Below are 26,415 nucleotides of genomic sequence, written 5' to 3' on the forward strand. Positions count from 1 at the left end.
TGTTATGAAGATTAAAAACAATCTAACAAAGTTGTGTTACAAAAATGGGGGAATGGAGTTTGAAAAATGTGGGTCTTTGTCAGACATGGCGTGTCCAAGTATATACTATTAGTTGTATTATGGAAGTGTAGGATCCAGCTTCCAGACATACTAGGGAATACAACGGTGCTGTTTTGTTCATCCACACATCTCTTGGAAGAAATGCTGGAGTAACCCTCTAAGAAAATACAAGATAGGGCTTTATAATAACGTTTTTCTTGGAGACCCCAAAATGTCAGTACTGCATTAGAGACAAAAACAGTAGTTGGTCACATATATGCTGTTAACATGATGAGTGAAACCGTTATCGCTGGTGTTACTTATCTTTGTCAACATAGAGACCACTAGGTGGCAGCACTTGTTCATGGCGTTGTTATTAAAATGGCATTAATCAGTCATAGCAAAATATATTACTGAACCTACTGAATTACTTTTAATTTAAATGAGAAAATATTGTATCTTCTCTACTAAATACTTCAGTGACAATGTGGATATTTGAGTCTGCGATGCCCAGCAAATCGTTTTTCTTATTATTTGTTTTAATCTAATATAGAATAATAGCAGTAACGTATTCCAATAGCCTCCCTTTGATAACGCCGTAGGACCTAATTGTTCTGATTAATAGTGATGTGTGTGTCTGTGTGTTGTATCCTTCTTTAATCTCCACAGCTGTTATCTCTTTTCTTTACACTGAGCTGACAGCGGTGCAGATATACTGGCTGTGTGATGAAGAGGTTTGTGTGGGCAGGAGATGAAGAGTTAAACGTGTCCGGCCTCCGCGCGCTCTGATTGGCCTGCAGCTGCAACGCTGGGACGGACAACAAGTCTCCGCTCTGTGCTCACTGGAAAAGTCGCCCGGTGGACGAAGCGGACTACACGGACGGGACTGCCCCCGAGTTCAAAAATAATAATAATAATAATAAGCATATGCTCCTTTTTATTGTGCTTTATGGAAGTATCCGGTTTAATTCGGCCTTTGAATCCGCTATTTTATCCCAGAAACAGGCGCGTGCTGGTCTGTTAGAGGTCGGTGAAAAGTCGACCACTGTCACTTAATTCATGGGCTCAAAACGGACTTTAGCTCAAAACATTTCTGTCAAGAGGCTGACACAAGGTTGACTTCATTCATTGAATATCCAGGTATGTTATCGACATATTTATACTGGCCTTTCCTCTATGTTTTGTTTTCTTTTAATGTCCCAATTTATCTGCATGTTTAACTACAAGTGAGCAGTGATAATGTACTGTGAGCAGAGATAAACTAGCTAAAACAGACGTTTAATTAAGTTGCTTATTCAAGACCTCGGTTAGCTCAATTTGAATATTTGCACGAGATGTAACGGTGATATTAAATACCAGGACTTATTCAACTTACAAGGACCCTAAAAGTATGTAAATTTACATTTACAGACAGACCCCAAACTTGACCAAAGGCTGTAGCTGGACTGAATATTCAGTCTCAAGGGTTAGCTATAGTGCTAAAAATATTACCATTAAATCTACTTCCTTTTGAGTTCATTTGAGACCCTAAATTGTCCCAGGAGTGTAGTTTGGGAACCATTTGAGGTCAACTCAACAAAAAAAACCGCCAACCAGAAAAAGGCATGAAAATTGACTTGTAATTAATGGTAATTTATATTTCTGTTCATAATGTTATATTCCATGTTTTTTTTTAGAGTATGTGAAATCAACTTGATAAGCAATTTTTGTAACTCCTCTGATAGCCCCATGAGATTAAAACGCATATGTACCCTGTGTCGTTGACCATGTGTTTTTTCAGATTTAGGGGACATGAAGTGGTCTTTGGACAGAATGGGCATGCTGAAGATTGTGCTGTTCATCCTCGAGGCTGTTTTACTGACCGACTGCGCAAGAGGTAAGAGCTGCTTCATGAACATATTTTCTTTCCTGCAAATATTGCGTGATTTAAAACTGGACGGTAACACTAGATTCATACATGGCTCATTATACCTCGTTGACTGGCTGGTTTCTGGTGAGCATGAAGAAAGTCTCCGTTGGCCCTTAACATTTTCATACCGAGAAGTAAGAGACGGAAAACTAAGAACGAAAAAAAATCTCTAAACCGGGCCCAAAATCAACACAGGGCAGGGGAATGAGAGAGGGCAAGCCAACCCCTACCTCCAGTCTGTGTGTGTTTCTGTCATGGCCGTGTGTGTGTGTGTGTGTGTGTGTGTGTGTGTGTGTGTGTGTGTGTGTGTGTGTGTGTGTGTGTGTGTGTGTGCGCAAATTCACTACAGCTAAACCAAACAAACATTATCCATCAGCTTCTCAGGGTGAAAGAACACAAGTCAGTGTGAGATTACAGCTCTGCATCCACGTGTGTGTGTGTGTGTGTGTGTGTGTGTGTGTGTGTGTGTGTGTGTGTGTGTGTGTGTGTGTGTGTGTGTGTGTTACATCTGAGAGGAGATTGGGAGACCTCAGTCTGACCACAATTCACTACACTGTTTATTGTGCTAGTATCAATACTTTTCTTTATAACGACAGCTTACGGTGAGCTTGTCAACAGGTTGTGAATAACTGTCGAGGCCATTTCAATGATTTCATCCTCCATCAGACTACTGAAACACGTCTGATGTAATACAGTGGCTTGATTCAAAGGCTGAGGTAAACCTTGAAATTAGAGAAAAGAGAGAAATCTGAAAGCCAGACACATTTCCCCCCGGAAGCCCAAAAACAATCACTCTAAAGCACTCTCTTTCTTCGCCAGCTCAGCATGGCAGTGAACTCAAGAGGCGTCTGATAGGTACAATACCTGCATGTGGCTATCAGGGCTCAAGGTAGAGGGGGGGTTGGCGGCAGTTGAGAGGGAGAGATTAGACCTGTGGGTCTGGAGACAATGCCTTATTCAAACGTGGCGGTCGTGCCTCCACGGCACAACTAAACTAAAAGTAAACAAGGCGTGAAGGCTCAATAAGATTAGACAGGCAATTTTGTATATTTACAGATTAACAGAAGGAAGGGATGTGAGGGAGGAATCCGAGGAAGAATCTGATGGGATGGTGGAGAGCGGAGGCCCAAATGGATATAGCGGACAAAAGGAGCATTTACAGCATGTTTCTCATGATTTCTCTGAAAGTGCTTGCAGATGCAGAGACAGATAGACACATCAGCAGATACGTTGTTGGCAGTGAGAGGATTTTGTATGATGCTTGACAATCTGTAAGGAGTAAATATTCCACAGTTCTCCCAGCAGCTCTGATACAGTGAGTTCTGTGTTACAGTCCAAAGGCAACAGCTTGACTCTGACAACCTGTGAAATACAGCCTGGGGGTTTTGACTCGAAGCTTGTGCTGTTATAGTGCAGCCAAGGCCAGAAAAGCCGTAAAACTGTTCTGTAAAATTTAACAATGTATGATGACATCTTTGACCAATGTACAGTCATTCCTGAAGGACAGGCCCACTTTGTCTTATCTGTATAACAGTAAAAACACATCGGACGCGTTACTTTACGGCTGTTGTCTTAACATTTCAAGCAACACACCAGAAGACGGGTGAATGATTTTAAGCCTGTTGCTGTCAGTCATCAGGCAACATCTGACCGTAGACCCCCTGTCCACACACACACACACACACACACACACACACACACACACATCCTGACCCTCCCTCTCTCCACTGCTGCGACTTCTCTACTGCCCAAGCAAGAATTATTTCTTAAGACCCCCAAAGGAACCCCTGCACTTCCTCCATCACAGCGCCTTCTTTCCCCCCCTTCGGGTGCTCGGTCACCCCCAGCAGCTGGAGGAGGTGCTCAGTGATGTGTCTCAGCAGAGCCTCTAATGTGGTGACAGGCCTGGGGACCACTGTGCTCCACTAACTGAGGAATGCAGCAGCCTGGACATATGGATCTGCAGAAATGCACCCTGGGAGAAACAGAGAGGCACCAGGTGTCTCTGTTATGCACAAGGGCTAGCTAACAATGAACACACACACACACTTTTGATGCATTTTTAATTAGAAACAGGCAACAAATACAGTCGTGCCTTTTTGCACATGTATGTGACTCGGTTTTATTTCCTATTTTCTAAACCATAAACACGTTCGCTTCGCCTCTGGAGCCCTCTGGTGAAGTTTAGAGCGTGCAATCTGTTTTGCAACCCCATTGGAAAATATACATTTTATAGGAGAGTTACATCATGGTTTCATAACAAGAAGGTACTATGAGATAAATTGTATGCCAAGGGCTTTTAAAATCACAAGGCTATTTGGCTCCCAGACAGTTTTCCATTTCCTTTTACCGTAATGAGGCTACTTTTTCAGTAAGCAAATGCCCCAAAGTCCTCTTTATTTGTTAAATAGCTCCTGAATAGTAAGAAGGTGTAACAATGGTGTTCTGGCTTGTGGGCCAAGCCGGTGGGATGCTGTGAGCTCGGCTGTGTGGCGTGTTCGTTTCTCTTTTTAAATCCTCCACAAACTCGTAGTTTAATGCTCCATTTAGGTATTTTAAATAAAATCAGTTTAATGTCATGTTTTGTCTTCTCTCTATCTACATAAATCAGTGCGGCTGTTCAGCGCATTGCCTCCAGTTTTCCAAAGGAGACACGTCTCGCCGCCCTTCTTACACTTGTCCCCCGTCTTTTTCCCTGCGTCCCTCTGCATTTCCTCCCATTTATTACCAGCGTTAAGTCGAAGGAAGTAAGTTAAGTTAATGTGCCATCGTTAAAACAAGGCATGAGATGACCTTTACCTCTCACCCAGCCTTTCTCAGCTCTGTACGCCCTATTTACTGAGTCTGGGTCCATTTGTGGAGAACAATGGATGGATTATTACGTACGGCGGTCCCCCAGGTTGGACAAGGCAGCAGTAGTTAATTTTAAACACTCCCCATCACCGGACTTATTTGCCATTTATTAGAACTCACAGTAGAAGGGGGACTCTCTTTGCTGAGGCTCTGCCATATCGAGGTGCGTGAGAAGAAGTTATGAGAGTGAATGAGCGCCGCTTTCGTGATTCTGAATATATGTGTGTGTTTTATTAAGCAGGCTGAAATTACCCTGAGAAAAAAAAGTCATGATAATGAGACATCCAAGGAGCACAGGGCAATTTGGAAAACCTCAGAGGTATAACAACAACTATTCCCGCTCAACCTCTTTCGCCCCCAAACCAGGTGGAAATAATCATCTTTCTGCAACGATCCCTCTGTTTCTATCACGGAAATAATGTTACCACCGCTCTAGCAATCCATGTTCCCCATCTTTCAGCACACACTGCCGACCCTGTCAGGCCGGGAGGAAACATTCGTTGAGAGGAATGTGTCAGACTTCACCCCTCCGAGGGGAAAGAAAGGAAAGGGCTGTAGCTGTAATAAGTAGCCATAATGGAGGTCAGTTGGTGTTTACTTTAGCAGGGTCATATAATCCCTGTGAGCGTCGCTCCCCTCATTGACTGACTTTAATGGCCTCTTCAATTAGCATTCATGTGGAATTTCAACAAGGCATTGTCTGCTTTCAGTGTTTGTCATTTCCAGCTGTATGCTAATGCTTCAATGCACATGACGGGAATTACATTTTCGAGAAAAAAACACCCCGTGGAATCATACGACGGGTCTGTTTGTGTAGAACGCTCATTAGTTTGTCGGGCATTTGGCCCCTGAGAGTGTTTTTCAGACCACACACACTCTTCCTGCTTCGCTGAATGGACTTGAGTTTGGTTAAATAGAATTCCTTTTGCTCCCGTTAACCTTCGCAAAAACCCACGGAGCCGCTTACAAAGTGCACACGGAGATGCCAGGCCGCCGCCATTCAGATGATAATCAACTTTATGCTCTGGTCTGACTTGTGGGATTTGCCAGGCGTACGAATAGCAGATTTATGTTAACTGACAGCATTTTGGTGTTAAATACACATCTGATGATACCGGACACTGTTTAGCCTCCAGAGTTAAGGCTGCTGTGGTACACCCCTTAGCCGGAGAGAGAGTGGACCGAGCCTGTAGGTGGGGGGGGGGAGGTCCGCCTTGCTTGACCCTTACAAGTGACCTTACAATAACATTTCAGCTCCACAGTGGGAAGTGTTTGTCTTTTGAAACCCCTCTTTCTAAGCCTCCTTCGTTTCTCCAGTCCCACTCTGTTTTCTCTTTTCTTTTGAGGAGCCAAGTCGTGTAGAGAGACGCCCGCTTCCTCCTCCTCCTCCTCCTCCTCCTCCTCCTCACTGTTTTGTATTTCACAGCTGTTCACTCGGTCTCTTTAGTAAATGAAATGATGAGATTCTAATTGCTCTCCTGTTTCACCCCTCAACAAGAGAAGCTGGTTTTGTTTTCCGGTAAATTTCAATTTGGAGATGATTCGGACCATGATTCTGTAGCTGCAGGCGCATTTCTTTCCTCCCCCTGCTTCTCCATGTCTTTTCTCTCGCATTGGCTCCCCTTTGTTGCATCTTCTGCTGACTCCTCGGTGTGGAGTAACCTTTGCCAAAACCCTACAAAACATGTACCATGACAACCTTTTGTTATGTCAGGAAAACATATCCGTACTGAATTCATGTGACGGTGGCCTTGAGGATGTTGCTTGGACTGCGCAGGTTTGGACAAGTTCAACAGTTGTCATTGTGATGTTAGTGAATAAAAGGCTGATTTAAACTGCAGAAATATTATCTGCTCCCATCTTACTGTATGTGCTTGTTTGCTGTACTTGCCACAACCTGCTGCTGTAGCCTCATGCAGACTTATCAGAATTCCAAATCGAGCAGCCAGGATGTACCTGTTGTACATAACTGGATGATGAGTGTGTTTTTTGTTTTTTTTTCACTTCTCGGTGCCATCAAGTCTTTCATTGTTTTCATTCTGTTCATCATCATCTTTATAATCTCATATCAGACGTCAGGTCAAAAGGATTATACATTTTCTCTCTCTCCTGCTCCCTCTCTCTGGGGGTTTCATTAGAAGTCACTTTTTGTTCTGACAAAACCTCACACACACACACACACACACACACACACACACACACACACACACACACACACACACACACACACACACACACACACACACACACACATTAACTCTGAGGCTCTGCAGTTAAAAGGTTGATTGAAAGTTATGGTGGTGGCAACAGTGATGGCTGGCTGAGCCTGAAGAAAGCCGGGCCAGGGGACGGCTGGGATAACGAGCTCTGAATGAGGCCTCCACTGCCTTCGACACACACACACACACACCCGAACCCTCCATCCAGTTTCTTCCATCCTCCCCTCCTCAATCCCCCTCTTTCAGTTCACCTCCGATGAGCTTCAATGAGACCCCACAGGCCTTTGAGACTTTTTTCACTTCCACTTTGTTTTTCATTTTCTTTTGAGTGACCTCAGGAAATCTTTGTGCATTGTCCCCCATTGATTGTGGTTATAAAGAGTCTGGTCTGGGCGGTTGCTTGTCCCAGTTAGTCAAAATAAGAGTTTTCATGAGGGAGTTTGTTTGCACTAATTTCCAGCAGCAGTCTCTCACAACACTGGAGGTGAGACGACGAGGCAAAGAAGCCCTGATTCTTCGTTCAGCGCAATGAACGGAAAAATATGTCCCGGCTTTGACTTGAAGAGTGGAGTGGGACAAGGGAGGAAAAATCATTTCAGAAGCAAAGAGTATAATCTGTCATATTTTATAGCAGAGCTACTGCTCTCCCAGAATGGAATTCTGCACCATGCAGTGAAACTGATTTGATTTCCTCATGCAAGGGGATGCGAGTTTGGCTCTTGGATCAGCCCCCTGAATGTACTTCGAGTTAGAGGCTTGGCAGATGTTGGCTTCATTTATACTTTTTTCTGTGTCTCGTTTGAAAATGAGTTGACTGTTCTTTTTGTTTATTTCTATCCACGCTAGAGGCGAGACTCTGGGGATACCAATGTCGGCTTGTCTGTGGGTTTTCTGGTTGGTTCCACTTTGGACCAGACTGAAATATCTCAAGAACTATTGGATGGATTTTCATGAAATGTGGTCATTCGCTGACTTTTTGCCTGAAGTGCCACCTAGACGTTGACATTTACCAACGATTGAATGGCCATCAATTTTTGTTCATATTCAGGGAACCTAGCGGTTGAATTCAAATGACTTTGAAAATTCTCTGACTTCCCTCCAGCGCCACCAGCAGGTTAAATGTTGCACTTCTTCAGTCTACATCTAAGGCATTCAACGCTGTCACAGAAGTCCTTGAAACAGGACATTTATTCTGGTCATCAGCCGCCTGTTCCTGTGCAGGTCACCTTGGTAAAAGCACTGCAATGTTGATTAACAAAGAGAGCTACAGCCAGACTGGCAGACAGAGATGGATAGAGGGCAGTGACCTTTGTACACCCGAGTAGTAAGGTGAACTGGGAAAGCACTGGACAAATTGTCACTGTGAAAGGGCGAGTACCACGTCGTAATGACAGGCTCAACAGCTCCACGGTGACAGATTGATTTCAGACAATATTCCTGGATTGTCAAGAGGCCCCATTGCTGTCAGTGAGAGCTTTGCCAGTTCCTCCACCCCGTCTGTCTGTCTCGCCTTGCCGCTCCCCCTTCTCCCCTCTCCGTCTCGTCTGTCTCACCCGCCTTTCTCTTTCCCTCACCCACTCCTCTCCGAGCTTCTCCCTCCCTCCTGCTCTGCTCTGAATCGCTCCATTCTGCCCGAACACTCCTGCTACATCGCAGTCTGTCAATGGCCCTTTCCTGAAAAGACCTTGTTGACAAAGGCGCTGGTGTAAAGCGCTTCCCAGTGTCATGGAGATTGGCTGATCTTCAAACTGTACGCTGGTGTAGTGTTGCTGGAGAAATGAGGGGCACTCTGTGCCAGGCTTGGCCATCATCATCCTCATCATCACACAGATGGGACCAAAAGACAAGCAGAGGCACACATACTGGTCCGCCGGTGACAGCATGTCTGGCTGAGAACCGTCTTGTTTACCGCCTCTGTGCTTCTCTGCCAGTCGGTAGAACATCAGACCAACGCAGAGCGACGGTGGCTCCGCGTAATGAGACATCTGTATCTCATTCAACACCTCCAGACTGGACTCTGACTGTGTCAACTGTACACAAAGAGCCAAACACAGGTTCGTGGATGGTTTCTTCCCACTGTGGAATGCAGGAAGGTTGAAGGAGGAGGAGGCGTGCAGGGAGTGGCAGGATGCTCCTCGCTGTTGACTGATGGAGGCCATGAAATAACATAAACAAAGTTCTTTTTATGAGGAGACGGTGTAACATGCCTCCAGGGTTTATTGTGTAGGAAGCTCTGGAGCCATGGTTCCCAACGTTTTGGGGGAGGAGATGTCTATTTCATTTGTACAGTATATAGGATAAACGGCCAGTACCTTTGTGGTACCAACTAAAAAGTGTCCGTAGAACAAAGCATCAGAAATGTTCAAGTATGAAAGCTGGTATCAAATGCAGACATGGGTATGTTTTAGTGCTAATACTTAAAGTCCTGAATACGCTCTCACTCGTTATATTATTTGGAGGATTATATGTCTAAAGAAATATACATATTCAGTATAAAGAGCAACAAATTAGAGTTTTTATTGAATCTGTCCTATATCAATTTAATCATTTTGGTATGTCTCATTTTATGGTGGAATCCATGTGAGGGTTTCAAACCCGAGGCTGGAAACCGCTGGATTAGAGAACCATCTAGGGGAAAATAATTGAATATTGAGGAACATAAATGTTATTTTCCCCTGCTTTCCTATCTTGGTGGATAAAAGGTTAGGGACCACTGCTATGGATGAAGATGTGGTTTCATATGAATCTATGGTAAGGGCTTTAATCTTTAACACTTTTGGTTTTCTGTGGCACGAGGCCTACAGTATAACGTTGCATTTCTCTGTGTGTGTGAGAGAGAGAATAAGATACAATACCCCCGGCATGTCCAGAGCAGCCAAACACATGCGAGCGTTCACACAATGTCCCTTTCTGTGCTAAGTGGTCGGTCCATCTCCAAACGTATGAGGCAGACAGTTCTAAACAGGTGCTGGTGGTGCCCTGCTCTGTACTGGAGAGAGAGCTCTGTTTGAGTGTGTCATGTGGCTGAGGCTGAGTCCGGGCCAGGGAGTGGGGTGTGAGATTGTTGGCATTCCTGGTTACTGCCGCCTGGGCCCACCTAATCCCCCTTCACTCCCCTATGCAGCCCTCCTCTCCCTATGAGCTGTGTGTTAAAGGAGGCCTCTCTGCCATCTTAGCCTCTGCTCCCTGCCACTCTCTGAATCAGCCATCCCCCGTTTAACCCTCACCCAACTTCTCGCACCTTTGCTTGATTTTCGTTCTCTCCCCTCCTCTGACCCCTCTTTCTCCGTCTCTGTCTGTCACTCTATCTGCCCTTTCTCTGCCTTCCCAGCCTCCCTCCTGTCGCCTCTTTCCTGATAAGTGGCCCTAAGCACACACTCAGCCCCTGTGTGTGCACCGGGCCTTAGCCTAATGGAGTGAGATAAAGCGACTAGAGTGCCACTCACTGTGCGCTCTTTAGGACCCGCAAGATCAGTGAATTACTGTCGCACATTTGCATGAAAAGCCACTGAATTTTTTTTGTTAGTGCATTTAATATGAATAGTGATTGAATATTGATGAATTTTACATTATACCAGAATGAGACTGTGGGTAATAATCTATATTTTTGTTATTGTCAACACATCCAGACTCAAACCAACAATGTTTTAGCCCCATAATCATTTCATGTAACTCTCAGACTCGATCCCATTTGTTCCTACTGAAGTAAATCTTTAAAAACCTTTTACACATATATCATTTCATGTTTTAAAGATCTTTAAAGAAGGATGGACTGTATATTTTAGTGAATTTGTCAAACGGTGAATTTGTTTGGGACTATTTTCAACTGCTTATTGTGACACATTTGACACACTAGTGACTGTTTGTGGCAGGATGGTGTATGTGGGAGGACGTTGTTCATGGTAATGAAGGAACATGTCACCAAGCGATGAGGCTCCTTAATGTTTTTGTATTGTTTTTGAACAATTGTGGTCTATGGCACCAAGGAATAACAGACAAAACTTTCATTTCAGTCTGGCTTTTTGTTAACAATGAGAAATATATTAAATATTTCAAGCTGTACCCTTTAAGTAAACAATGGCAAAAATGAACAAAATAAAATGTGAAGAAGAGAAGAAGAAACGAAACTCTCTCAATCATCCCAATATATACACAATAATATGTATGTAAGTACTGGTATTTATCACAAGGCTCTTTAAAGGTAATATTCATAATAATAAGCCAAAAATTGAGAAAAGAAAATGCCACTGTAACACTGTATAGTGGTAGACCAAGTGAAAAATTGGAAAAGCAAGCTATAAACTGTTCCACAGAAACTAAGATACACTATCCAGTTATAAGACAACATGACCACTCACCGCAAACATATGAAAGGCCTCTATTAATTCAAGGTAAGGACTTTCCATAAGAGCTCTGTCCTTTTCCAGGCTTGTGGAAGTATGGAAAAGTATGGCGCCCTTATGGGAAAACCTGAATGAAAGTGGGGTTTTCATACAATCAAATCTTGCTAAATATATAGCATTTGCTTTTTCTTGAATGTTAATGTTTTATTTAATAAAAAACATACTTATTTAATAGTCAGAAATGTATATTATTTACAAACACATGTTTCAGTCTAGTTGATTTATTTCGGGTGGAGCTACAGATGACAGTAGTAAAGCGCCTACAAACACACACACACACACACACACACACACACACACGCTGCTTTGCTCCAACAAAGGCAGCTGGGGCCGGGAAAAGGCAGTCAAGTTTAATGAAATATAGCAGCTTAGAGTTCAAAGGCTCCACAGTAGGGCCTGTTAAGAGTAGGCCATGTGATGGAGATGTTTCCAGAAGCTTTATGACGCTGGAGTAATTTCTCTCCATTTCTTTCCTGTTCTTTTGATGAAGGGTCGGCGGGAGCCTGTTGTTCAGAGGCCTTTTAGTGAAGGAAGCAGATTCACTGCAAACAAGCAGATAGCTCAACTGGAGCATCTTATTCTCTTTGCCTCTTTCTTTACAATCCACCCCCTCCTGTCTCTCATGTCACCCAATCGCTCCTCCTGTACCATTCCCACCATCGAAGCAGTTGCTATTCAGCCCACATCAGATGCTGCCGAAGAAAGAGCCATTGTCCCGGCTGGTCTTACCCTGCTCTTATCTATTGATTGGAAAGCCGAGAGAGGAAAATAACAGGTATTGATTACCACGCTGGGTGAAGCTGCTGGGCAGGTCGTCTGGAGGGGTAAGAAAAGACGGCATTCTTCACCCTTGGCTACCCCACGGCTGTCAGAACAGCCTCCACCGCCACCCGCACATACCCTGTCACTGCCTACCCTCCGTCCCTCACCTCCTTTCTTGATCTGCCAAGGTGGCTCTCCCCCGCTCTCTTTCTCCCTCGCCGTTTTATGCCGATTTTTATCTCCGCTTGTGAAATGTATAGCTAAGCACCGCAGCCGGCTCTGAACAGAAGCTCTGGCCTTTCACACACTCCCCGAGCTGCACAGTCTGCCTCACCTTTCCCCTTCACCCAACTCCTCTGGTCTCAAGTAAAGTCACCCACTCTGGATTTGGTTTCTTAGCTTTCATGTAGCTTTTTGTGATTTTTTTTTTCAATTCCCTCCCCATGTTCCTTGAACTCAACTTACTTTTTTTTCCCCATCCATTTTGTTATTATGTATTATACAAGTGCTCCTGGGTTTTTAAGAGTGTTTCCCTGGAAGCACAGGCTCCATTAAACATCCTCTGTTATGTTAGAGGTCTGTCTGCTCATGTACGGTCTGCTGAGCTAACACAGTGCTGCTGAGTAGGAGGAAGCATTCTCCAGCTTCTATCCGTCTCTCTGCCTCTTATCCTTTATGTAAATACTTTGTATTGAAGACACATTCAGTGTTTATCTAAGTAATGAATCACTCGTCTGGCCCGGTGCAAAAGCCTTTTCATGCGCAAGACATTCTTACAGTTGGCTGTGGATTGAAGGGCAAAGCCTTTTTATTCAAAGATGTTTGCGTGAACAACTCTGTCTTGTATTGGGTAGACGCTGCTGCGTGCATTATCAAGTTTGTTTTCATTGCGGTTGGTTAGGTTTCAGGTGTTCGCTATTGGAGTGGCTGTCAGCAGCCAAACCAACCCTTTATTCACATGTTTGCGATGACTAGAAAGCCCAAAGCACTTTGTATGGGAAGAAAAAGGCATGTACACATCATTAGATATCCACAGGTGTTTTGTAAAAGAGAAACAGTAAATGAGGGGAGAGGTGCCAGCACATCTGAACATTGCTGAAGTCTGGCAGCCTTTGTAGGCTCTATTTTTTTAAATTGATCCCTTCTTCCTAACATATTTCCCTCCACAGATGCCTGCACGTCAGATCAACAGTTCATTAACCCGCACAAGGTTTTGTAAAAAAAAATTGGCTATATTTAGTTTCAATCACAAGAATGCCTCTTTTTGAATGTGCCCCCTTCTCTTAAAATAAGCCATCACCAAATTGAGCAAAGAAAAACAGAGCTAATTCTGAGAGTCGCCAGGCCTCCTCCTCCTCTTCCTGCGCTATGAAAGATTCCATTCACACATGGAGCTCGGCTATAAAAAGGAGCACCGTACTAACGCTGCAATACGGGAAAGCCCATATGGTCATGTGTATCATTTTCCATTTACAGAACAGCTAACAATTCTAACAATTTGAGTAAAATACTCTGAAACGCTCACCAGTTTGTCATAAATCCTGTAGATTCCCTTTCATCAAAGCCTCAGTTGAGGACCATAATATTAGTTCAGCAACCACGAGAGAGAGCCTCAGAAGACAGCTATATATCTTACAATCTAGCAGATATGGCACAATTATTTTCAGAATTGCATTTTCCTTTCACACAGGGCCTCTGTTTGGTAGTTTCCGAGGTCTCCTCTCCAAGGTTAAGAGAAGGGGTTGACCGATATGGCTTTTTCCGGGCCGATACCGATTATTACTAATCTAGGAGGCTGATACATTGACCTATATTTGAAAGCGGTATTTGTTTGCAGTAAAAAGAAAAGTGCCAAATAAATAAATGCAATAGTTCCCTGAACTTTTATAAAGTAAATTAAATAAGTGATTGAACCTTAAAGAAAAAACTTGAGCTCACCGATAGCAGTCTTTTTATACCTACTTCTGCTGTGGGACGGTAGCCTCCACTGTTGGAAGGCTGGACTATCTAACAAATCAGGTAGCGCTGCCGCTGCTGTGGGCAGGACATTGCTAAAGACCAGAGAGAGTATGACTGTGGCTGTATCAGAGTCAAAGTAGCACATTTTAAAATTAAATTATTCAAACGAAATCGGTTTAAAAAATATTCATAAAAATGCTGAATATCGGTCGGGCTGATAATCGGTCGGAGTAAAGAGAACCTGTCCTTGAGAGGAAGGACGGGAGGAGGAGGAAGAGTCCCTGTTGAAGAAAGGATGAAGAAAGGATGGTGGTCATGCTCACAGCACAAATAATTATAAAGTTATTCAGGCGATGTCCTTGATTTCAGCACCTCTTCAGAGGACTTCAAAGCTTGTTTTTTTTTTCAGATGGAGGGAGGAAATAATTTGTTGCACATTCTTTGCACTTGGAGCTCCATCCAAAGGTTTCCTGGCACCGTTCTGAATAACCCAAGTCCAAGATCACGTAGACCTTTATCACAATTAAAGCAAAAGTTATTGAAAATATGTTTTGTTTTTTGAGAGCGTTAGATGAGAAGACTTCTAAGAACAGTATCAATCTCCTCTAACTCTAAGTAAGAAAATAAAGCAGCCTATTTCAGTGATTAATAACAGTCACATGGCAAAATAAAAAAGCATCTTAAAAACCATCACAGTCTGCCAAACAAGCAAATTTAGCCAGAGCTAGAAGACAGATTGAGTGTCAATGAGTGTCAAATGCAACAGTGCAGAGAGGTTTTGTAGTGCAAGATTATTTTTACGAATGGAAAAAAGAATTCAGATGTGTCCCTGTCCCCTTTCATTTTCTTGAGAAGACTATAACTCTCAAGAAGTGTTTGTTTGATAGAAACAGCACCTACGGTGGGTCATGAACCTTTGACATGAATAAGGCCTTATTTTTGTAAGTCATTTCCCTCCATTAATCCAGAAGGAGCACATGGCTGAGTGACTTGGACCACAAGTCAGAAGAGATGAATGAAGCCTGTTTGGTCAAGATTTGGCAGCCATGTATTTATGTTTTTATCAGGCAATTCTGTTTTTTGGGATCAATTCAGTCCAAATGAGCTCCAGAAGCCCCAAGCCAGCGCTGTGACCCGTCTGTGTTCCTGAAGCAGAGTCTTTAGAGTCAGAAACTGAACAGTGAGCCACTCTGTTCTGCGAGGAGCGAGATTTGGGCCGGCTGACAACAGCCAAAAAACTGTGGTCGCATTTTCTCCACAGACATAAACAATGACACTTCCAATTTCCTGTGCATGCTGTGGACCAGGAAAGGCCATCCACAGAGAGGAAGGAAAACTCTTGAGTTTGTGTGTGTATCTTCATGCATGGCTGAGGAACAAAAAAGGAAGGAGGTTTCCATTGGTTTTACGCTCACAAGTGTCGCTTTTTTACCCACTTTGCTTTGTGGCGTGACATAAATCTGGCCGAGTCTGGCTGTTTTAGCTTGAAGGTCAGCGGTCCAGATGTTGTACCTGTGGCTGAGATACATCTGTTGGCAATGTGAATAAAACAGCCAGATGGAGTTACCTGTGGCACCTCCCCCCTTCAGCCCCATCAGTATAATGATCTTCTTGTTTACCATATGTGTGAAATGCACCAAAGGAATGTGACTGTGTGTGTGTGTGTGTGTGTGTGTGTGTGTGTGTGTGTGTGTGTGTGTGTGTGTGTGTGTGTGTGTGTGTGTGTGTGTGTGTGTGTGTGTGTGTGTGTGTGTGTGTGTGTGTGTGTGTGTTGGAAGAGGCCATGTGTACTTACCCTCCCCTTGTTTTTACTGCTACCAGACAGGCCATTTGTTGTAAGGCACAGACTGTGTACTTATGAAGGCTGTTGCAGCTATAGGGTTCGGTTTTTACTTCCATCCCCTCTTTCACTCCCCCAATCTCTTGTTTCTCCTCGGTGTCTAGTCCGCTCAGCGATCCAGGGTTTTGTTTTGTTTTTGGTGCGGGGGGTTAGTTGAATGCCGGGTGCTGAACACCATCGCGGGCTGTTTCGGCCTGCTCCACTTCACCAGATCTGAGGGAGCAGACCTGAGCCAATTAAGAGCAGGGAGAACAGGCTGCTGTCCGTCTCACTGCGACCTGCCAACCCTCATCGCTTTGATCTCTTGCACGCAAAAACCAGAGCCAGAACACTTTACCCTCTCTGTGCAGGCAGTGGATGACTGGGCTCGCCCAATTATTACAATCTGGTTATAACATTTCTGGGTAATCAGACAAAAGGATGACAAATTACCTTTATCTCATTTATTCTGCCCCTAACTGAGCTGTTTTTAGAGCTGTTTTGGTCGAGGAAATCAAGATACGTTTATTTTATTTGCGGATTCCAATACACTTGTGTTTGCCAAGCTGTCCACTTGACGTTAGAAAAAATGTTTATGCAATGTCACTTGGTTAGTAAACCCATTCAATTTTGTAATGCAAAATTTTGTGTTACCTGCTACTTAAGAGAGATCAGTAGTTTCCCAACTGGGGAACATAGAAAATCCATTGAGATTCAGAGTCTTGACCTTGGAAACTGCAGTTAGTAAAGCAATTTCACCACAAGGTCCATTAAAGCTCCAGAACTACTGAATGAATGAGAGTTTTCTGCCAACAAGAAAAAAAAATCTTTCTTCCATAAATTGTTTCTCTTAAGAATTTGTTCCGCTCATTTTTTAATATACCTCTACAGATTATTAAAATCTAAAGAGAAATCTGAACTAGATCCTTCCGTGAAACCATATTAAGGCTTATGTTTCACAGACTTCTCCATTACTGTCTTTGTGTATCCTCAGGACCTCCACGGGTGTCTGAGAAGGTTTCTCACAGACAGATGGCCCGTCTCGGGAGTGCCATTAAGCTGCCGTGTCCAGTGGAAGGAGACCCCCCGCCCCTCATAATGTGGACCAAAGATGGGCGCAACATCCACAGCGGCTGGATCCGTTTCCGTATCCTCCGCATGGGCCTGAAGATCAAGGAGGTGGAGGCGGACGACACGGGATCCTACATCTGCAAAGCCACCAACGGCTTCGGTAGCGTCAACATCAACTATACCCTCATCGTCATCGGTGAGTGCAGACAGAGTCGAGTGTATCACACTGGAGTCTGTAGAACTGGTTAGCTCTACAGGTTCCTGAGATGAGATCATGGAGGGATGTAAAATGTGTCACTCTTGTTAAAAATTCCAGCTCCATTCAGCATCTGTAAAACATGAAGTCACCTGTCTGGTAACTCAATCCAGAGACCATGGCTGTGAGTCACTCCCCTGATTTGTACGGTCAGGCCACATCATCTCCCACGGTGGTGTTTTTGAAGTCATATTTGCAACTTTACGGCACCACAGTTCAAATGTTATAAGACAGCATCACTCACAGAGGTCAAGGTCTAACACAAGTGGATTTATGGAGGTTTAGCGGTTGATCCTCTCATCTATTGTATTTGTTACAGCCCCTACCTCTCCTCGCCCAAAGTCAACAGCGGCGTGGGATATTGTTTCATACTACTTCATCCTCTGTGACTCAGTTGGATCGCAAGCTCTTCCTTTTTCCTTAGGCTACACTCTGTGGAGGCAGGAGGTCTGCAGCTCCACAATAAGAAACACATTCAGTGTAATAGTGCCAGTTTGTCTTCAGACTCGAACACGGCTCTTGAATGAGGCCTGGAGGATTAAGCCACAGTTTGACCCAGTGTGTTACTCCTTTGTGCATGTGCATACAGTGCATTTCCTTTGCGCTAGAGCAGAGCATGATGAATGAGTGGAGTGGAGCGTGAAGGCTGTGTTTAGTCTAATTACTCTAAGATGCCTAATTAGGGCCAGAGTCTGCGCCCTCTCTCTTGCAGGAGGAGCTGCAGCCTAGTCTTATGACAGCCAGGCTTCAGAAGAAGAGCCATAATCAGGCAGATGTGGAAAACACCGAGCACTTCAGAAAGCTTTGCTTTATGTAGTAAAGAATTCTCATGAGATGGGAATAGTCTTGACCAAAGTTTATTTTCGGGTCCCCCTCAATATGAAGTTGCCAGTGAGTTCAAAGAGAGGGTGTCTGCTGATTGTGCTAAAATGAAAGGTTGGAGATGAAGGCACGGAGCCAGCTGTAATGTCAAGGTTCATGCTACTGTTGTCTTATATAGTATCAAAGATAGACGTGGCTATTTCTGTGTCTACATTGGACTTAAAAGACTTTCTGAGTCTTTATAAACACTAAACACATCCTTGTGGAACATGTTCAGAATCAATCATGTGATGGATAACTACCACCATGTCATTTAAAGTTTGTTTGAAGGCTCCGTTGATTGGATCCTTTCAGAATCATTCATTTTGATGTGATGGATTATGCCTATTTAATGTTTTTCCCACTGTGGAAAGTAAATGTAGATGATTTCAATAGGGAGTGGAGCCTATTGATTATTGTAGGGTTGCAAGATTAGATGTTATAACATTAAGGACATCACTGTCGAAAATAAATTGAAAGGAAGGAAGATTTATGTGTGCTCATTGTTGAAAATTCACCGTTTGAAGTAGCTGAAATATTTGTAGTTGAAATGGCAGTCGGAATACAATTACCGAAATCAGATGAATTAATCTTAATTAATCAATCAACGAATCAGTTAAAATGGAACTGCTGCGAGAAGGTGAAGTTCCAGTTCAAGTGGAAGCACTGAATGAAGTTGAAGTTCAGTTGAAGTTCAGATGAAGTCTGCATGATCATTTGACTAGGATGTGTCACTTGAAGTGGATGTCATAGATCATTAGACACATTACATTAAAATGGACAAAAGAAACAGCCTGTTCATGACAAGCGCAGTCACACTTTCCGGTGTTGATTGTTGTTATTTGGCAAAATTTTGACTTGTAAATTTAAAAAAAATGCTCCAAATAGTTACCATGCATTTGCCTCAACTTTTATAGAGGCTGAATAATACCTTAAAATATACGAAAGGCAAACTAGAAAGAGTGGTGTTGTTGAGATTCTGAAAAAGATGTCTCAAAGAAAGATGCAAAGACTCATCACTATGATGTAATGTATTATTACATAGAATCCTAGGAATAGAAAATAGTTTATGCTATGACATTCTTGTAAGAGCTTGCATGAAAATAAGCAAATACAAATAAGGGGAAAATGGTCCACAAAAGTTCCCTGACTACTGAGCTCTTTAAACAGCTGTTTTGAAAATAATAAATACATTTAAAGATAAAAACTGTGCATGCACACGTCATTTGTTTTTGGATTAAATATTGCTTTAAAGCTGGGAGCAATAGACTGATGATTTTGATACATTACCACCTAAATTAGGCAATTAATCTCGGTGATAAATAACATTTTTTCCCTGCGATGTGTTTACGTGACGGATCATTTGTCTGGTTTGGCCTCTGCTGCCGTACGACTGAGTGAGTATGAAGACTTCAATGAAGACAGTTTAAGACTGATGTGATGGAGCTGGCAGGGATCGCCGGCGGATCAGTGCAACCTGACTGCATGCGTTGCTCCCACTCGGTGATTACGTTAGGAAAAAAATACCATTGGAAGTTCAATCATAAGTCTTTCTTGGAAGCATATTTCCATGAGATTTTTATCAGAGTTTTTACCCTTTATGGAGTTACTTTGAGACTTTCTGGCCAGACTCTAAATCCTGATCTGGTTTGTTCCATTTCCTAGTTGTCCTCTGGTGGTGGCGAGTGCATGACAGACCAATTCGAGACACTCAACAGCCTAGTCTTCAACTAGCAAGCTGCTCTCTTGTCCATCATCCAATTAGTCACTGGCAGACCATCGCCACAGCATTTGTTTTTATAGATAATTGTTTCAACAGGGCTGCATTGCATTCTGGGTGCCTTTTTGCCTTAAACATTAGGGGGCCTCATTGTCCAAATACTTCTACGATTGAAGTCAGCTTAATAGAGCCAAATAGTCTGCAGTTATCATGAGCAAGACTTTCCATTAACATCGAATCACCTAATCGTTATCCATTTGAGTTGTGTGCAGTTCACTGTAGTGACCAGAGGAGGCCTATTGTGTTGCTCAAAGAGATCAGAGGAGAGAGATTATTTATTTGGAATACTGTAAATGAGGGTAACTCCCAGCATAGCTCCACATACAGTATCCCTCAGGTCAGTTTATTATTTTTACTGGATCAGAGTGAAGAAGTAAGAAGAAGCAAATGCAGTCAGTCGTAGCTGCCGGTCAGGGGACAAGGGGTCGGACGAAATCCTGGCTGCTTTTCAAGTTCAAGGCCCAACGTGGAAAGCATAACTTTAAACCTCGCCTGGGACCCGGCGGAGGAGCCAAAGCAGAAGAAAGATAAAGAGACAGCAAAGACTTGGAAGTGAGAGAGTGAGGGGTTTTGCTGGGTGATGTAAGGAGGAGGAGGTGGAGGGGGGGGGGGGGGGGGGGGGGGGTTCCACTTCAGCTGGAGAGATATCCCTCCTCCCATCTGCCAGCGGACAGCCTGTCCTCCCCTGAGCTATCTGAAGAATCTGGTCAGTCAGTGCAACATGGCGCCTCCTCAATCCCTCCAGCTGGCTGTTTGGGCCCTGTTTGGGGTGGTCTCTTGACAACTGGCCACATCACTTCCCAGCACCCCCACCAGGACAGACTGATGGATGCAGCAACTGGGCTCCTACACTCTCTGTCCTCAGCTGCTCAGTCTACAGCAGGCTTCATATTAGCATTAACATGGGATTGTCATATTAACATTTACAGGATTGGATTTTAATGTTTATGTCTGCACTGATATTATATTACAGGGCTAATACAGGGCTGGCGGCGCTTATTTTTTTTCTACATGGAGATTTTGGCTCTCGTGGCACATTTTTTTTTATTTCGCTCCTCTCTGGAGACCTGGTCAGGCCAACTATTGGATAAACTGCAGTGTGTGACTGATCACATGTGGTAGCTGTTTAGAGATTTCCAGAGTGTGATGCAAGGTCCAGGCGCATAACTTTCCCTGGACATTATGATGTCCCCAACAACATCTGGAGCTCATTGTAACCTCAAATCATCAGTCTTTTCCCTGCGATTCAACTGGCACAGGAGACCAGCAGAGAGAGTGTGCGTAGTGACCTGTTTCCTGTGGCTGGATTTGTGAATGAAGTGGGAGGGGGTGGTGTCAGACCCTAAACACTGTAGTGAGACCATGAATGGATGTATGGAAGGACGCTGATTGCATTTAAACACCTTTCTCATTGAATATCCGTTTGCATAACAAACCTTTGATTTCATATAATACATAAAGTATAAGGATTTTTTGTTTGATCACTCAGTTTTTCCTTATTTTCCAGTACACAAGAATGGGCCTCTTAGTCACAACTTATTTATTGATTATTTTACTTTTCAATCTTTCAAACATAACAATCATAGGGCGACCATACCTTGCACCTATCTGCAATCAAGTGAGCCAATATGGTGTAAAGACAATAGTGGCAAGGGATAGCTTCAACAGGACAGACATATAAAGGGCCCCATTGTTCACTCAAATCGCCTAAAAGTAGAGAGGAAATAGATTCAGGAAGAAAAAAACTCAAAAAGAAAACCCCGGCAGTGTGGGACCATGTTCTGTTTGGATTGGGAGGTTCAGGAACCAGGAGGAATGTGTAGAGCCCAAATGAGCAACAGAGAAATATTTCTTCCAGTGGAGGCTGTTTTTTAAAGGAATGGGTTATTATAGTTGGCCAGTTAAACCCCTTCAAATAGCCATGACATCATGACTGGCCTTGGTGCTGCAGGGGACAAACAAAGGAAGGTTTGTACCCGGAGAACCCTGGAGAGCTTTGAGGGTTTCGGGGAGACTCGGAGGGAGGCAGAAGGAGGGGGTTAGAAGTCACATCTGGCCTCTTTACCTGACCTAATCAAACCCGGAGAGGGAATCAAGTGTGCCAAACTACATCTCGAAAAAAATCCAACCTGAGGCTGCACTGAACTTTGAAATCAAACAGAGGTACAAAAGGGTACAGAACTGGCAGAACACTAAGAATGACTTGGACTAGTGTCTGATGTGAGGTGACAGCTCAGTGGTGTCACATAAAAGCATTTAACGACAGCCCTTCTTCAACAACCATCTGCTTAACATCTCTTCACGCAGAGAGGGGCAGATATTGCCAGATATTGGCAAGGAACCCGATCTGCACCGTTAATTCATCAATGCTTAACTCGAAAAAGTCGATACGCATCACAAACCTTCGATTGGGTTTCACTTATTATATTTTCTCTAAGCCCTGTCTTAGCTTCGCAGCATGATGTCAGCAATTTACATAAACTCCACAGCTGTCTCCTGGAACGTGGCTTATGAAAACTGATCATATTACTACCAAATGCTACAGACTATGACCTGAGCAATACACCCCCACGCAGTGGAGCCTCTCTATAAATGCTAGATTTATTCAAATAGAGCCAAGATCACTTCGCTGGGCCGGTTTGGTGTTGGGTCGCTGCCATAAGAGCTGTGACGGTGAAACTGTTGACAATTAAGAGCGGGATTCTTGTGACGTTAATGCAGTCTTTAAAAGTAGCCATATACTTACAATATCATACAATACATAGAATACACTGCCTTTAATATTGTCATACAATCTGAAAAGAGCATTTATAGTGAGAAATAGTGAGAAGAAGCATGAGATTGATAATAAATTACCTTCTAATGCTTCAGATTAAAGTCCATTCTTAATATGCACGCAGGATTTTCCTTTATCTTCACTGCTTAAAGACTCCACCTGGCTGTTGACTAACTGATCCTCCTGCTGTGTTAACAGATGACTCGGGTTCTGATAAAACCGGAGCCGGGGCGGCTAATGGAGCAGATTCTGACCTGGACGCTGATGGCTTGTCAGAAAAACTTGGTAAGAGCTCTATTGACATGCAATCAGTGGTGCAGTGGTAAATGTTCTCCATATTTTGTCCTATTTACTATAGATAGTAAGTAAAGTAACTAACTGAATGTTTTCTCCGGCCCATAAAGTGCGTCCCCGTTTCACACAGCCAGCTAAGATGAGGAAACGGGTGATAGCTCGTCCCGTCGGCAGCTCGGTGCGGCTCAAATGCACGGCCAGTGGAAATCCTCGACCGGACATTGTGTGGCTGAAGGACGACCGACCGCTGACCGAGCAGGAGGTCGGCGAGGGCCGTCAGAAGAAGTGGACTCTGAGTCTGAAGAACCTGACGCCAGAGCACAGCGGCAGATACACCTGCAGGGTCTCCAACCGGGCCGGGGAAATCAACGCCACGTACAAAGTTGAGGTCATACGTGAGTATCCCACAGAGATGCTGAGCTGTACGCATACCGAACACAATTCACCTGGAAATATTAACGCAGACAGATGAGGCAGAGGTGACTCATTTAATTGATTGCCGCGGTTTGTATGGATCATTTTTTGTCATCTTTTATACATCACGGCAGGAAATGAAAACAGCGTAATATCGGTTCTGATTATGACCGAGGAAGATATGTTACCTTTAAAAAAGAATCTGCTCTCTGATCTACCTACTCCTGATGTCTGATTGCCATCAGCAGGTCTTATTCATATCCTTGCTGCATGGATGAATGTGCTTGTGTAATCATCTATATGAGAAGCATATTGAGGAAGCAGGCATGAGACTGAGGGCTTGTGCCCTGGTGTTTGCACAGGGGGGAGAGAGAGAGGGGAAAGAGACTGTTCAACTCACAGACCCTCCACCCAATCTGGAGCAGATTAAAGGCCAGCTGTCTGCCAGACCCCCCCCCCCCCCTTTCCCAGGAGAAATGTGTGCTGTACAACCAGGAGCAAAGAAAGAGAGGAAACTAATCACACATACTTCTTGTGTTACATGTGGTATTCCTCCCTCTCTGTCAATTATAAGTTCTAAGCCCGAGGCTGGTAACAGTATAGACAACTAAGACTTTTTCTATCTGCAGAAGGGCTGTCATGTAAAAAAAATGCCCGTGTGTGTCTTGATAGTTTTTCCTGTGTGTGTGTGCAGAGAGGACAAACTCCAAGCCAGTTCTGACCGGCACTCACCCGGTCAACACAACGGTGGACTACGGAGGCACCACGTCGTTCCAGTGCAAAGTGAGGAGCGACGTCAAGCCCGTCATCCAGTGGCTCAAACGCGTGGAGTCCAACGAGGAGAGTCGCTACAACTCCACCATCGAGGTGGGAGACCACCGGTTCGTGGTGCTGCCCATGGGGGAGGTGTGGTCGCGACCCGACGGCTCCTACCTCAACAAGCTGCTCATTACCCGTGCCAAGGAGGACGACGCTGGCATGTACATCTGCTTAGGCGCCAACACCATGGGCTACAGCTTCCGCAGCGCCTTTCTCACTGTGCTGCCAGGTGAGCTCTGGGGAATGTTTACAACGTTCCACTCACAACCGTACTGCAGGGAAAGAAATCAGCGGCTTGGACGAGGATCTGTGGTATCCCTATGTGGTTGTTAGTGAACTTAAGACAGTAACATCAGAGGGATATCAAACTGAAATGACACGCAAAAAAGTACTGGTGAGGACTGAATAAATGAAAACATGTCAAATTCAAAAGGCAGTCAAGCTATTCAGTTGATTTTTTAATTTTGCTGTAGATAAACCGAAGGAAATAAATGACACTATAAGCATTTAAGAGGTGAAATGATTACTCGGTTAATCAATTATTCAACAGAAAATAATCATTTGAATGATTTTATTTTGTACCTTTCCTTTGCAGACACGAAGCCTCCCATCATGCCCATGTTCTCGCCAACCTCCAGCTCCCTCCCCTGGCCCGTCATCATTGGCATCCCTGCTGGAATCGTGTTCATCTTTGGCACAGTGCTGCTGTGGTTCTGCCAGAGCAGAAAGCACTGTCCCCCTCCCAGCGCTCCAGCTGCCGCCGCGCAGGCAATGCCGAGCTCCCACCGGCTGCCGTACCGAGAGCGGGAGAGGGGCTGCGTGGCGCCGTCCTCCAGCTCCTCCAGCCCAGACAAAGACTGCATGAGCTCCATGAACTATGAGGAGTACCTGACGCAGCAGCAGCAGCAGCTCCTCCTCACCCAGGGAGGACCAACAATCCCCCCGAAAATCTACCCCAAAATCTACACTGACATTCACACACACACTCACTCTCACGTGGACGGGAAAGTACATCAGCATCAACACATTCACTTTCAGTGTTAGCCTCGGTGCCAAATAACCCCTCCCCGCACTACATACACAGCATGAGCTCTGGACTGAACAGCAGCTGCTCAGTGGCATTACTCTTTAAAGACTCTTCTCATAGGTGGAGATTGTTAGGAGGATGTGCATGTGGGGAAACAAACAGTGGCCAGTGATACACACCTTGTGTTTTTACATCCAAACATTCATATTTGGTGCTTATTTTTTACCAGATTCTCACACCACTAAAAATCCATTCATCCTTGTTGTGCACTTAATACAAAAAAAAGGACAAGGACATTTTTGTGTGTGAGTTTGAGCAGCTATTCAGGCCAGCTGAAAGGTCTTCCTCAGCAGTGGAATTTTGCATTTTCCTACTTGAGGTGTAGCTGAAAATGGAGGTCAGGTTTTACCTTTCACTTATTCAGCTGTTGGAGCGCTGAGGGCTCCGTATGTTCTGCCTGGTGATGAAGACAAAAAAATGGTACTCAAGATTCACAAAAGGGCTGGTTCTGTGCCCTACTCAGGTCGTTCTTGTTTGTTAAAGATGCATAATGTTTGGAATGCTGACCACTATCCTGTATATGACCTTTCTCCATCCCTCACTTTTGTTCTCTGGTAAAAGTGATTGTGTGTAGACTGCTAGGTCATTTCTCACCTTTTTATGGCACGCCGACCTTGTCTGAGACTGCAAGGGATGGATGAATTGTGTTCCCATGTTAACTGAATTGGTCTTCATTATCATTTCATCTTTTTTTTTTTATGGTAGGTAGACATGCTGAGATAAACCAGCAGAGGATGCCACCTTATCCAGCCACAGTATATGAAGCTACAGTCATTTATAATCAAAGTCATGAATACTTAATTTATTTTGCAAAAACAAATGTCTCAAAAGTTTATTTTTCAGAGTGAGGCGTTTTTTCATATCTATGTAATATTATTAAAGTATACTGTTGTGTATAGTACATTTTGAGTACTTTGTCACCCAGTTTAATCACATTTAGATCATGCCAATATTTAGGTATTTCTGTATGTAATTGGTTATATTTGACAATCCTGTATGATGTATTCTGTTGAAAGCTCAAAAACTAAAATCATATAAAAGTTCGATGGTTTGCTAGTTTGATTAAATGACCTGAAACCAAGTAGTTACATGCC

At 43.9% G+C, this 26,415-nt stretch overlaps 1 protein-coding gene across 1 annotated transcript; it reads left to right on the top strand.

Annotated features, from left to right (window-relative positions):
- Positions 1-888: 888 nt before the first annotated feature.
- On the top strand, positions 889-26,405 carry LOC311016311 (fibroblast growth factor receptor-like 1). Its single transcript, XM_084013935.1, has 7 exons — positions 889-1,179; positions 1,820-1,915; positions 16,958-17,230; positions 22,906-22,992; positions 23,112-23,396; positions 24,110-24,463; positions 24,830-26,405. The coding sequence occupies exons 2-7, from the start codon at positions 1,831-1,833 to the stop codon at positions 25,276-25,278; spliced, it is 1,533 nt and encodes a 510-aa protein (XP_083870061.1). The 5' UTR covers positions 889-1,179; positions 1,820-1,830; the 3' UTR covers positions 25,279-26,405.
- Positions 26,406-26,415: the final 10 nt, after the last annotated feature.

This window comes from Eutrigla gurnardus (assembly GCF_963514095.1).
Source record: "Eutrigla gurnardus genome assembly, chromosome: 7".
NCBI lineage: Eukaryota > Metazoa > Chordata > Actinopteri > Perciformes > Triglidae > Eutrigla > Eutrigla gurnardus.

Excerpts from the sequence above, each read along its gene's own strand:
- LOC311016311 (XM_084013935.1), top strand. The coding sequence starts at position 1,831 with ATGAAGTGGTCTTTGGACAGAATGGGCATGCTGAAGATTGTGCTGTTC. Across the intron at positions 17,231-22,905 it reads CTATACCCTCATCGTCATCG|ATGACTCGGGTTCTGATAAA; the intron begins GTGAGTGCAGAC and ends CTGTGTTAACAG. Across the intron at positions 24,464-24,829 it reads CTTTCTCACTGTGCTGCCAG|ACACGAAGCCTCCCATCATG; the intron begins GTGAGCTCTGGG and ends TTTCCTTTGCAG.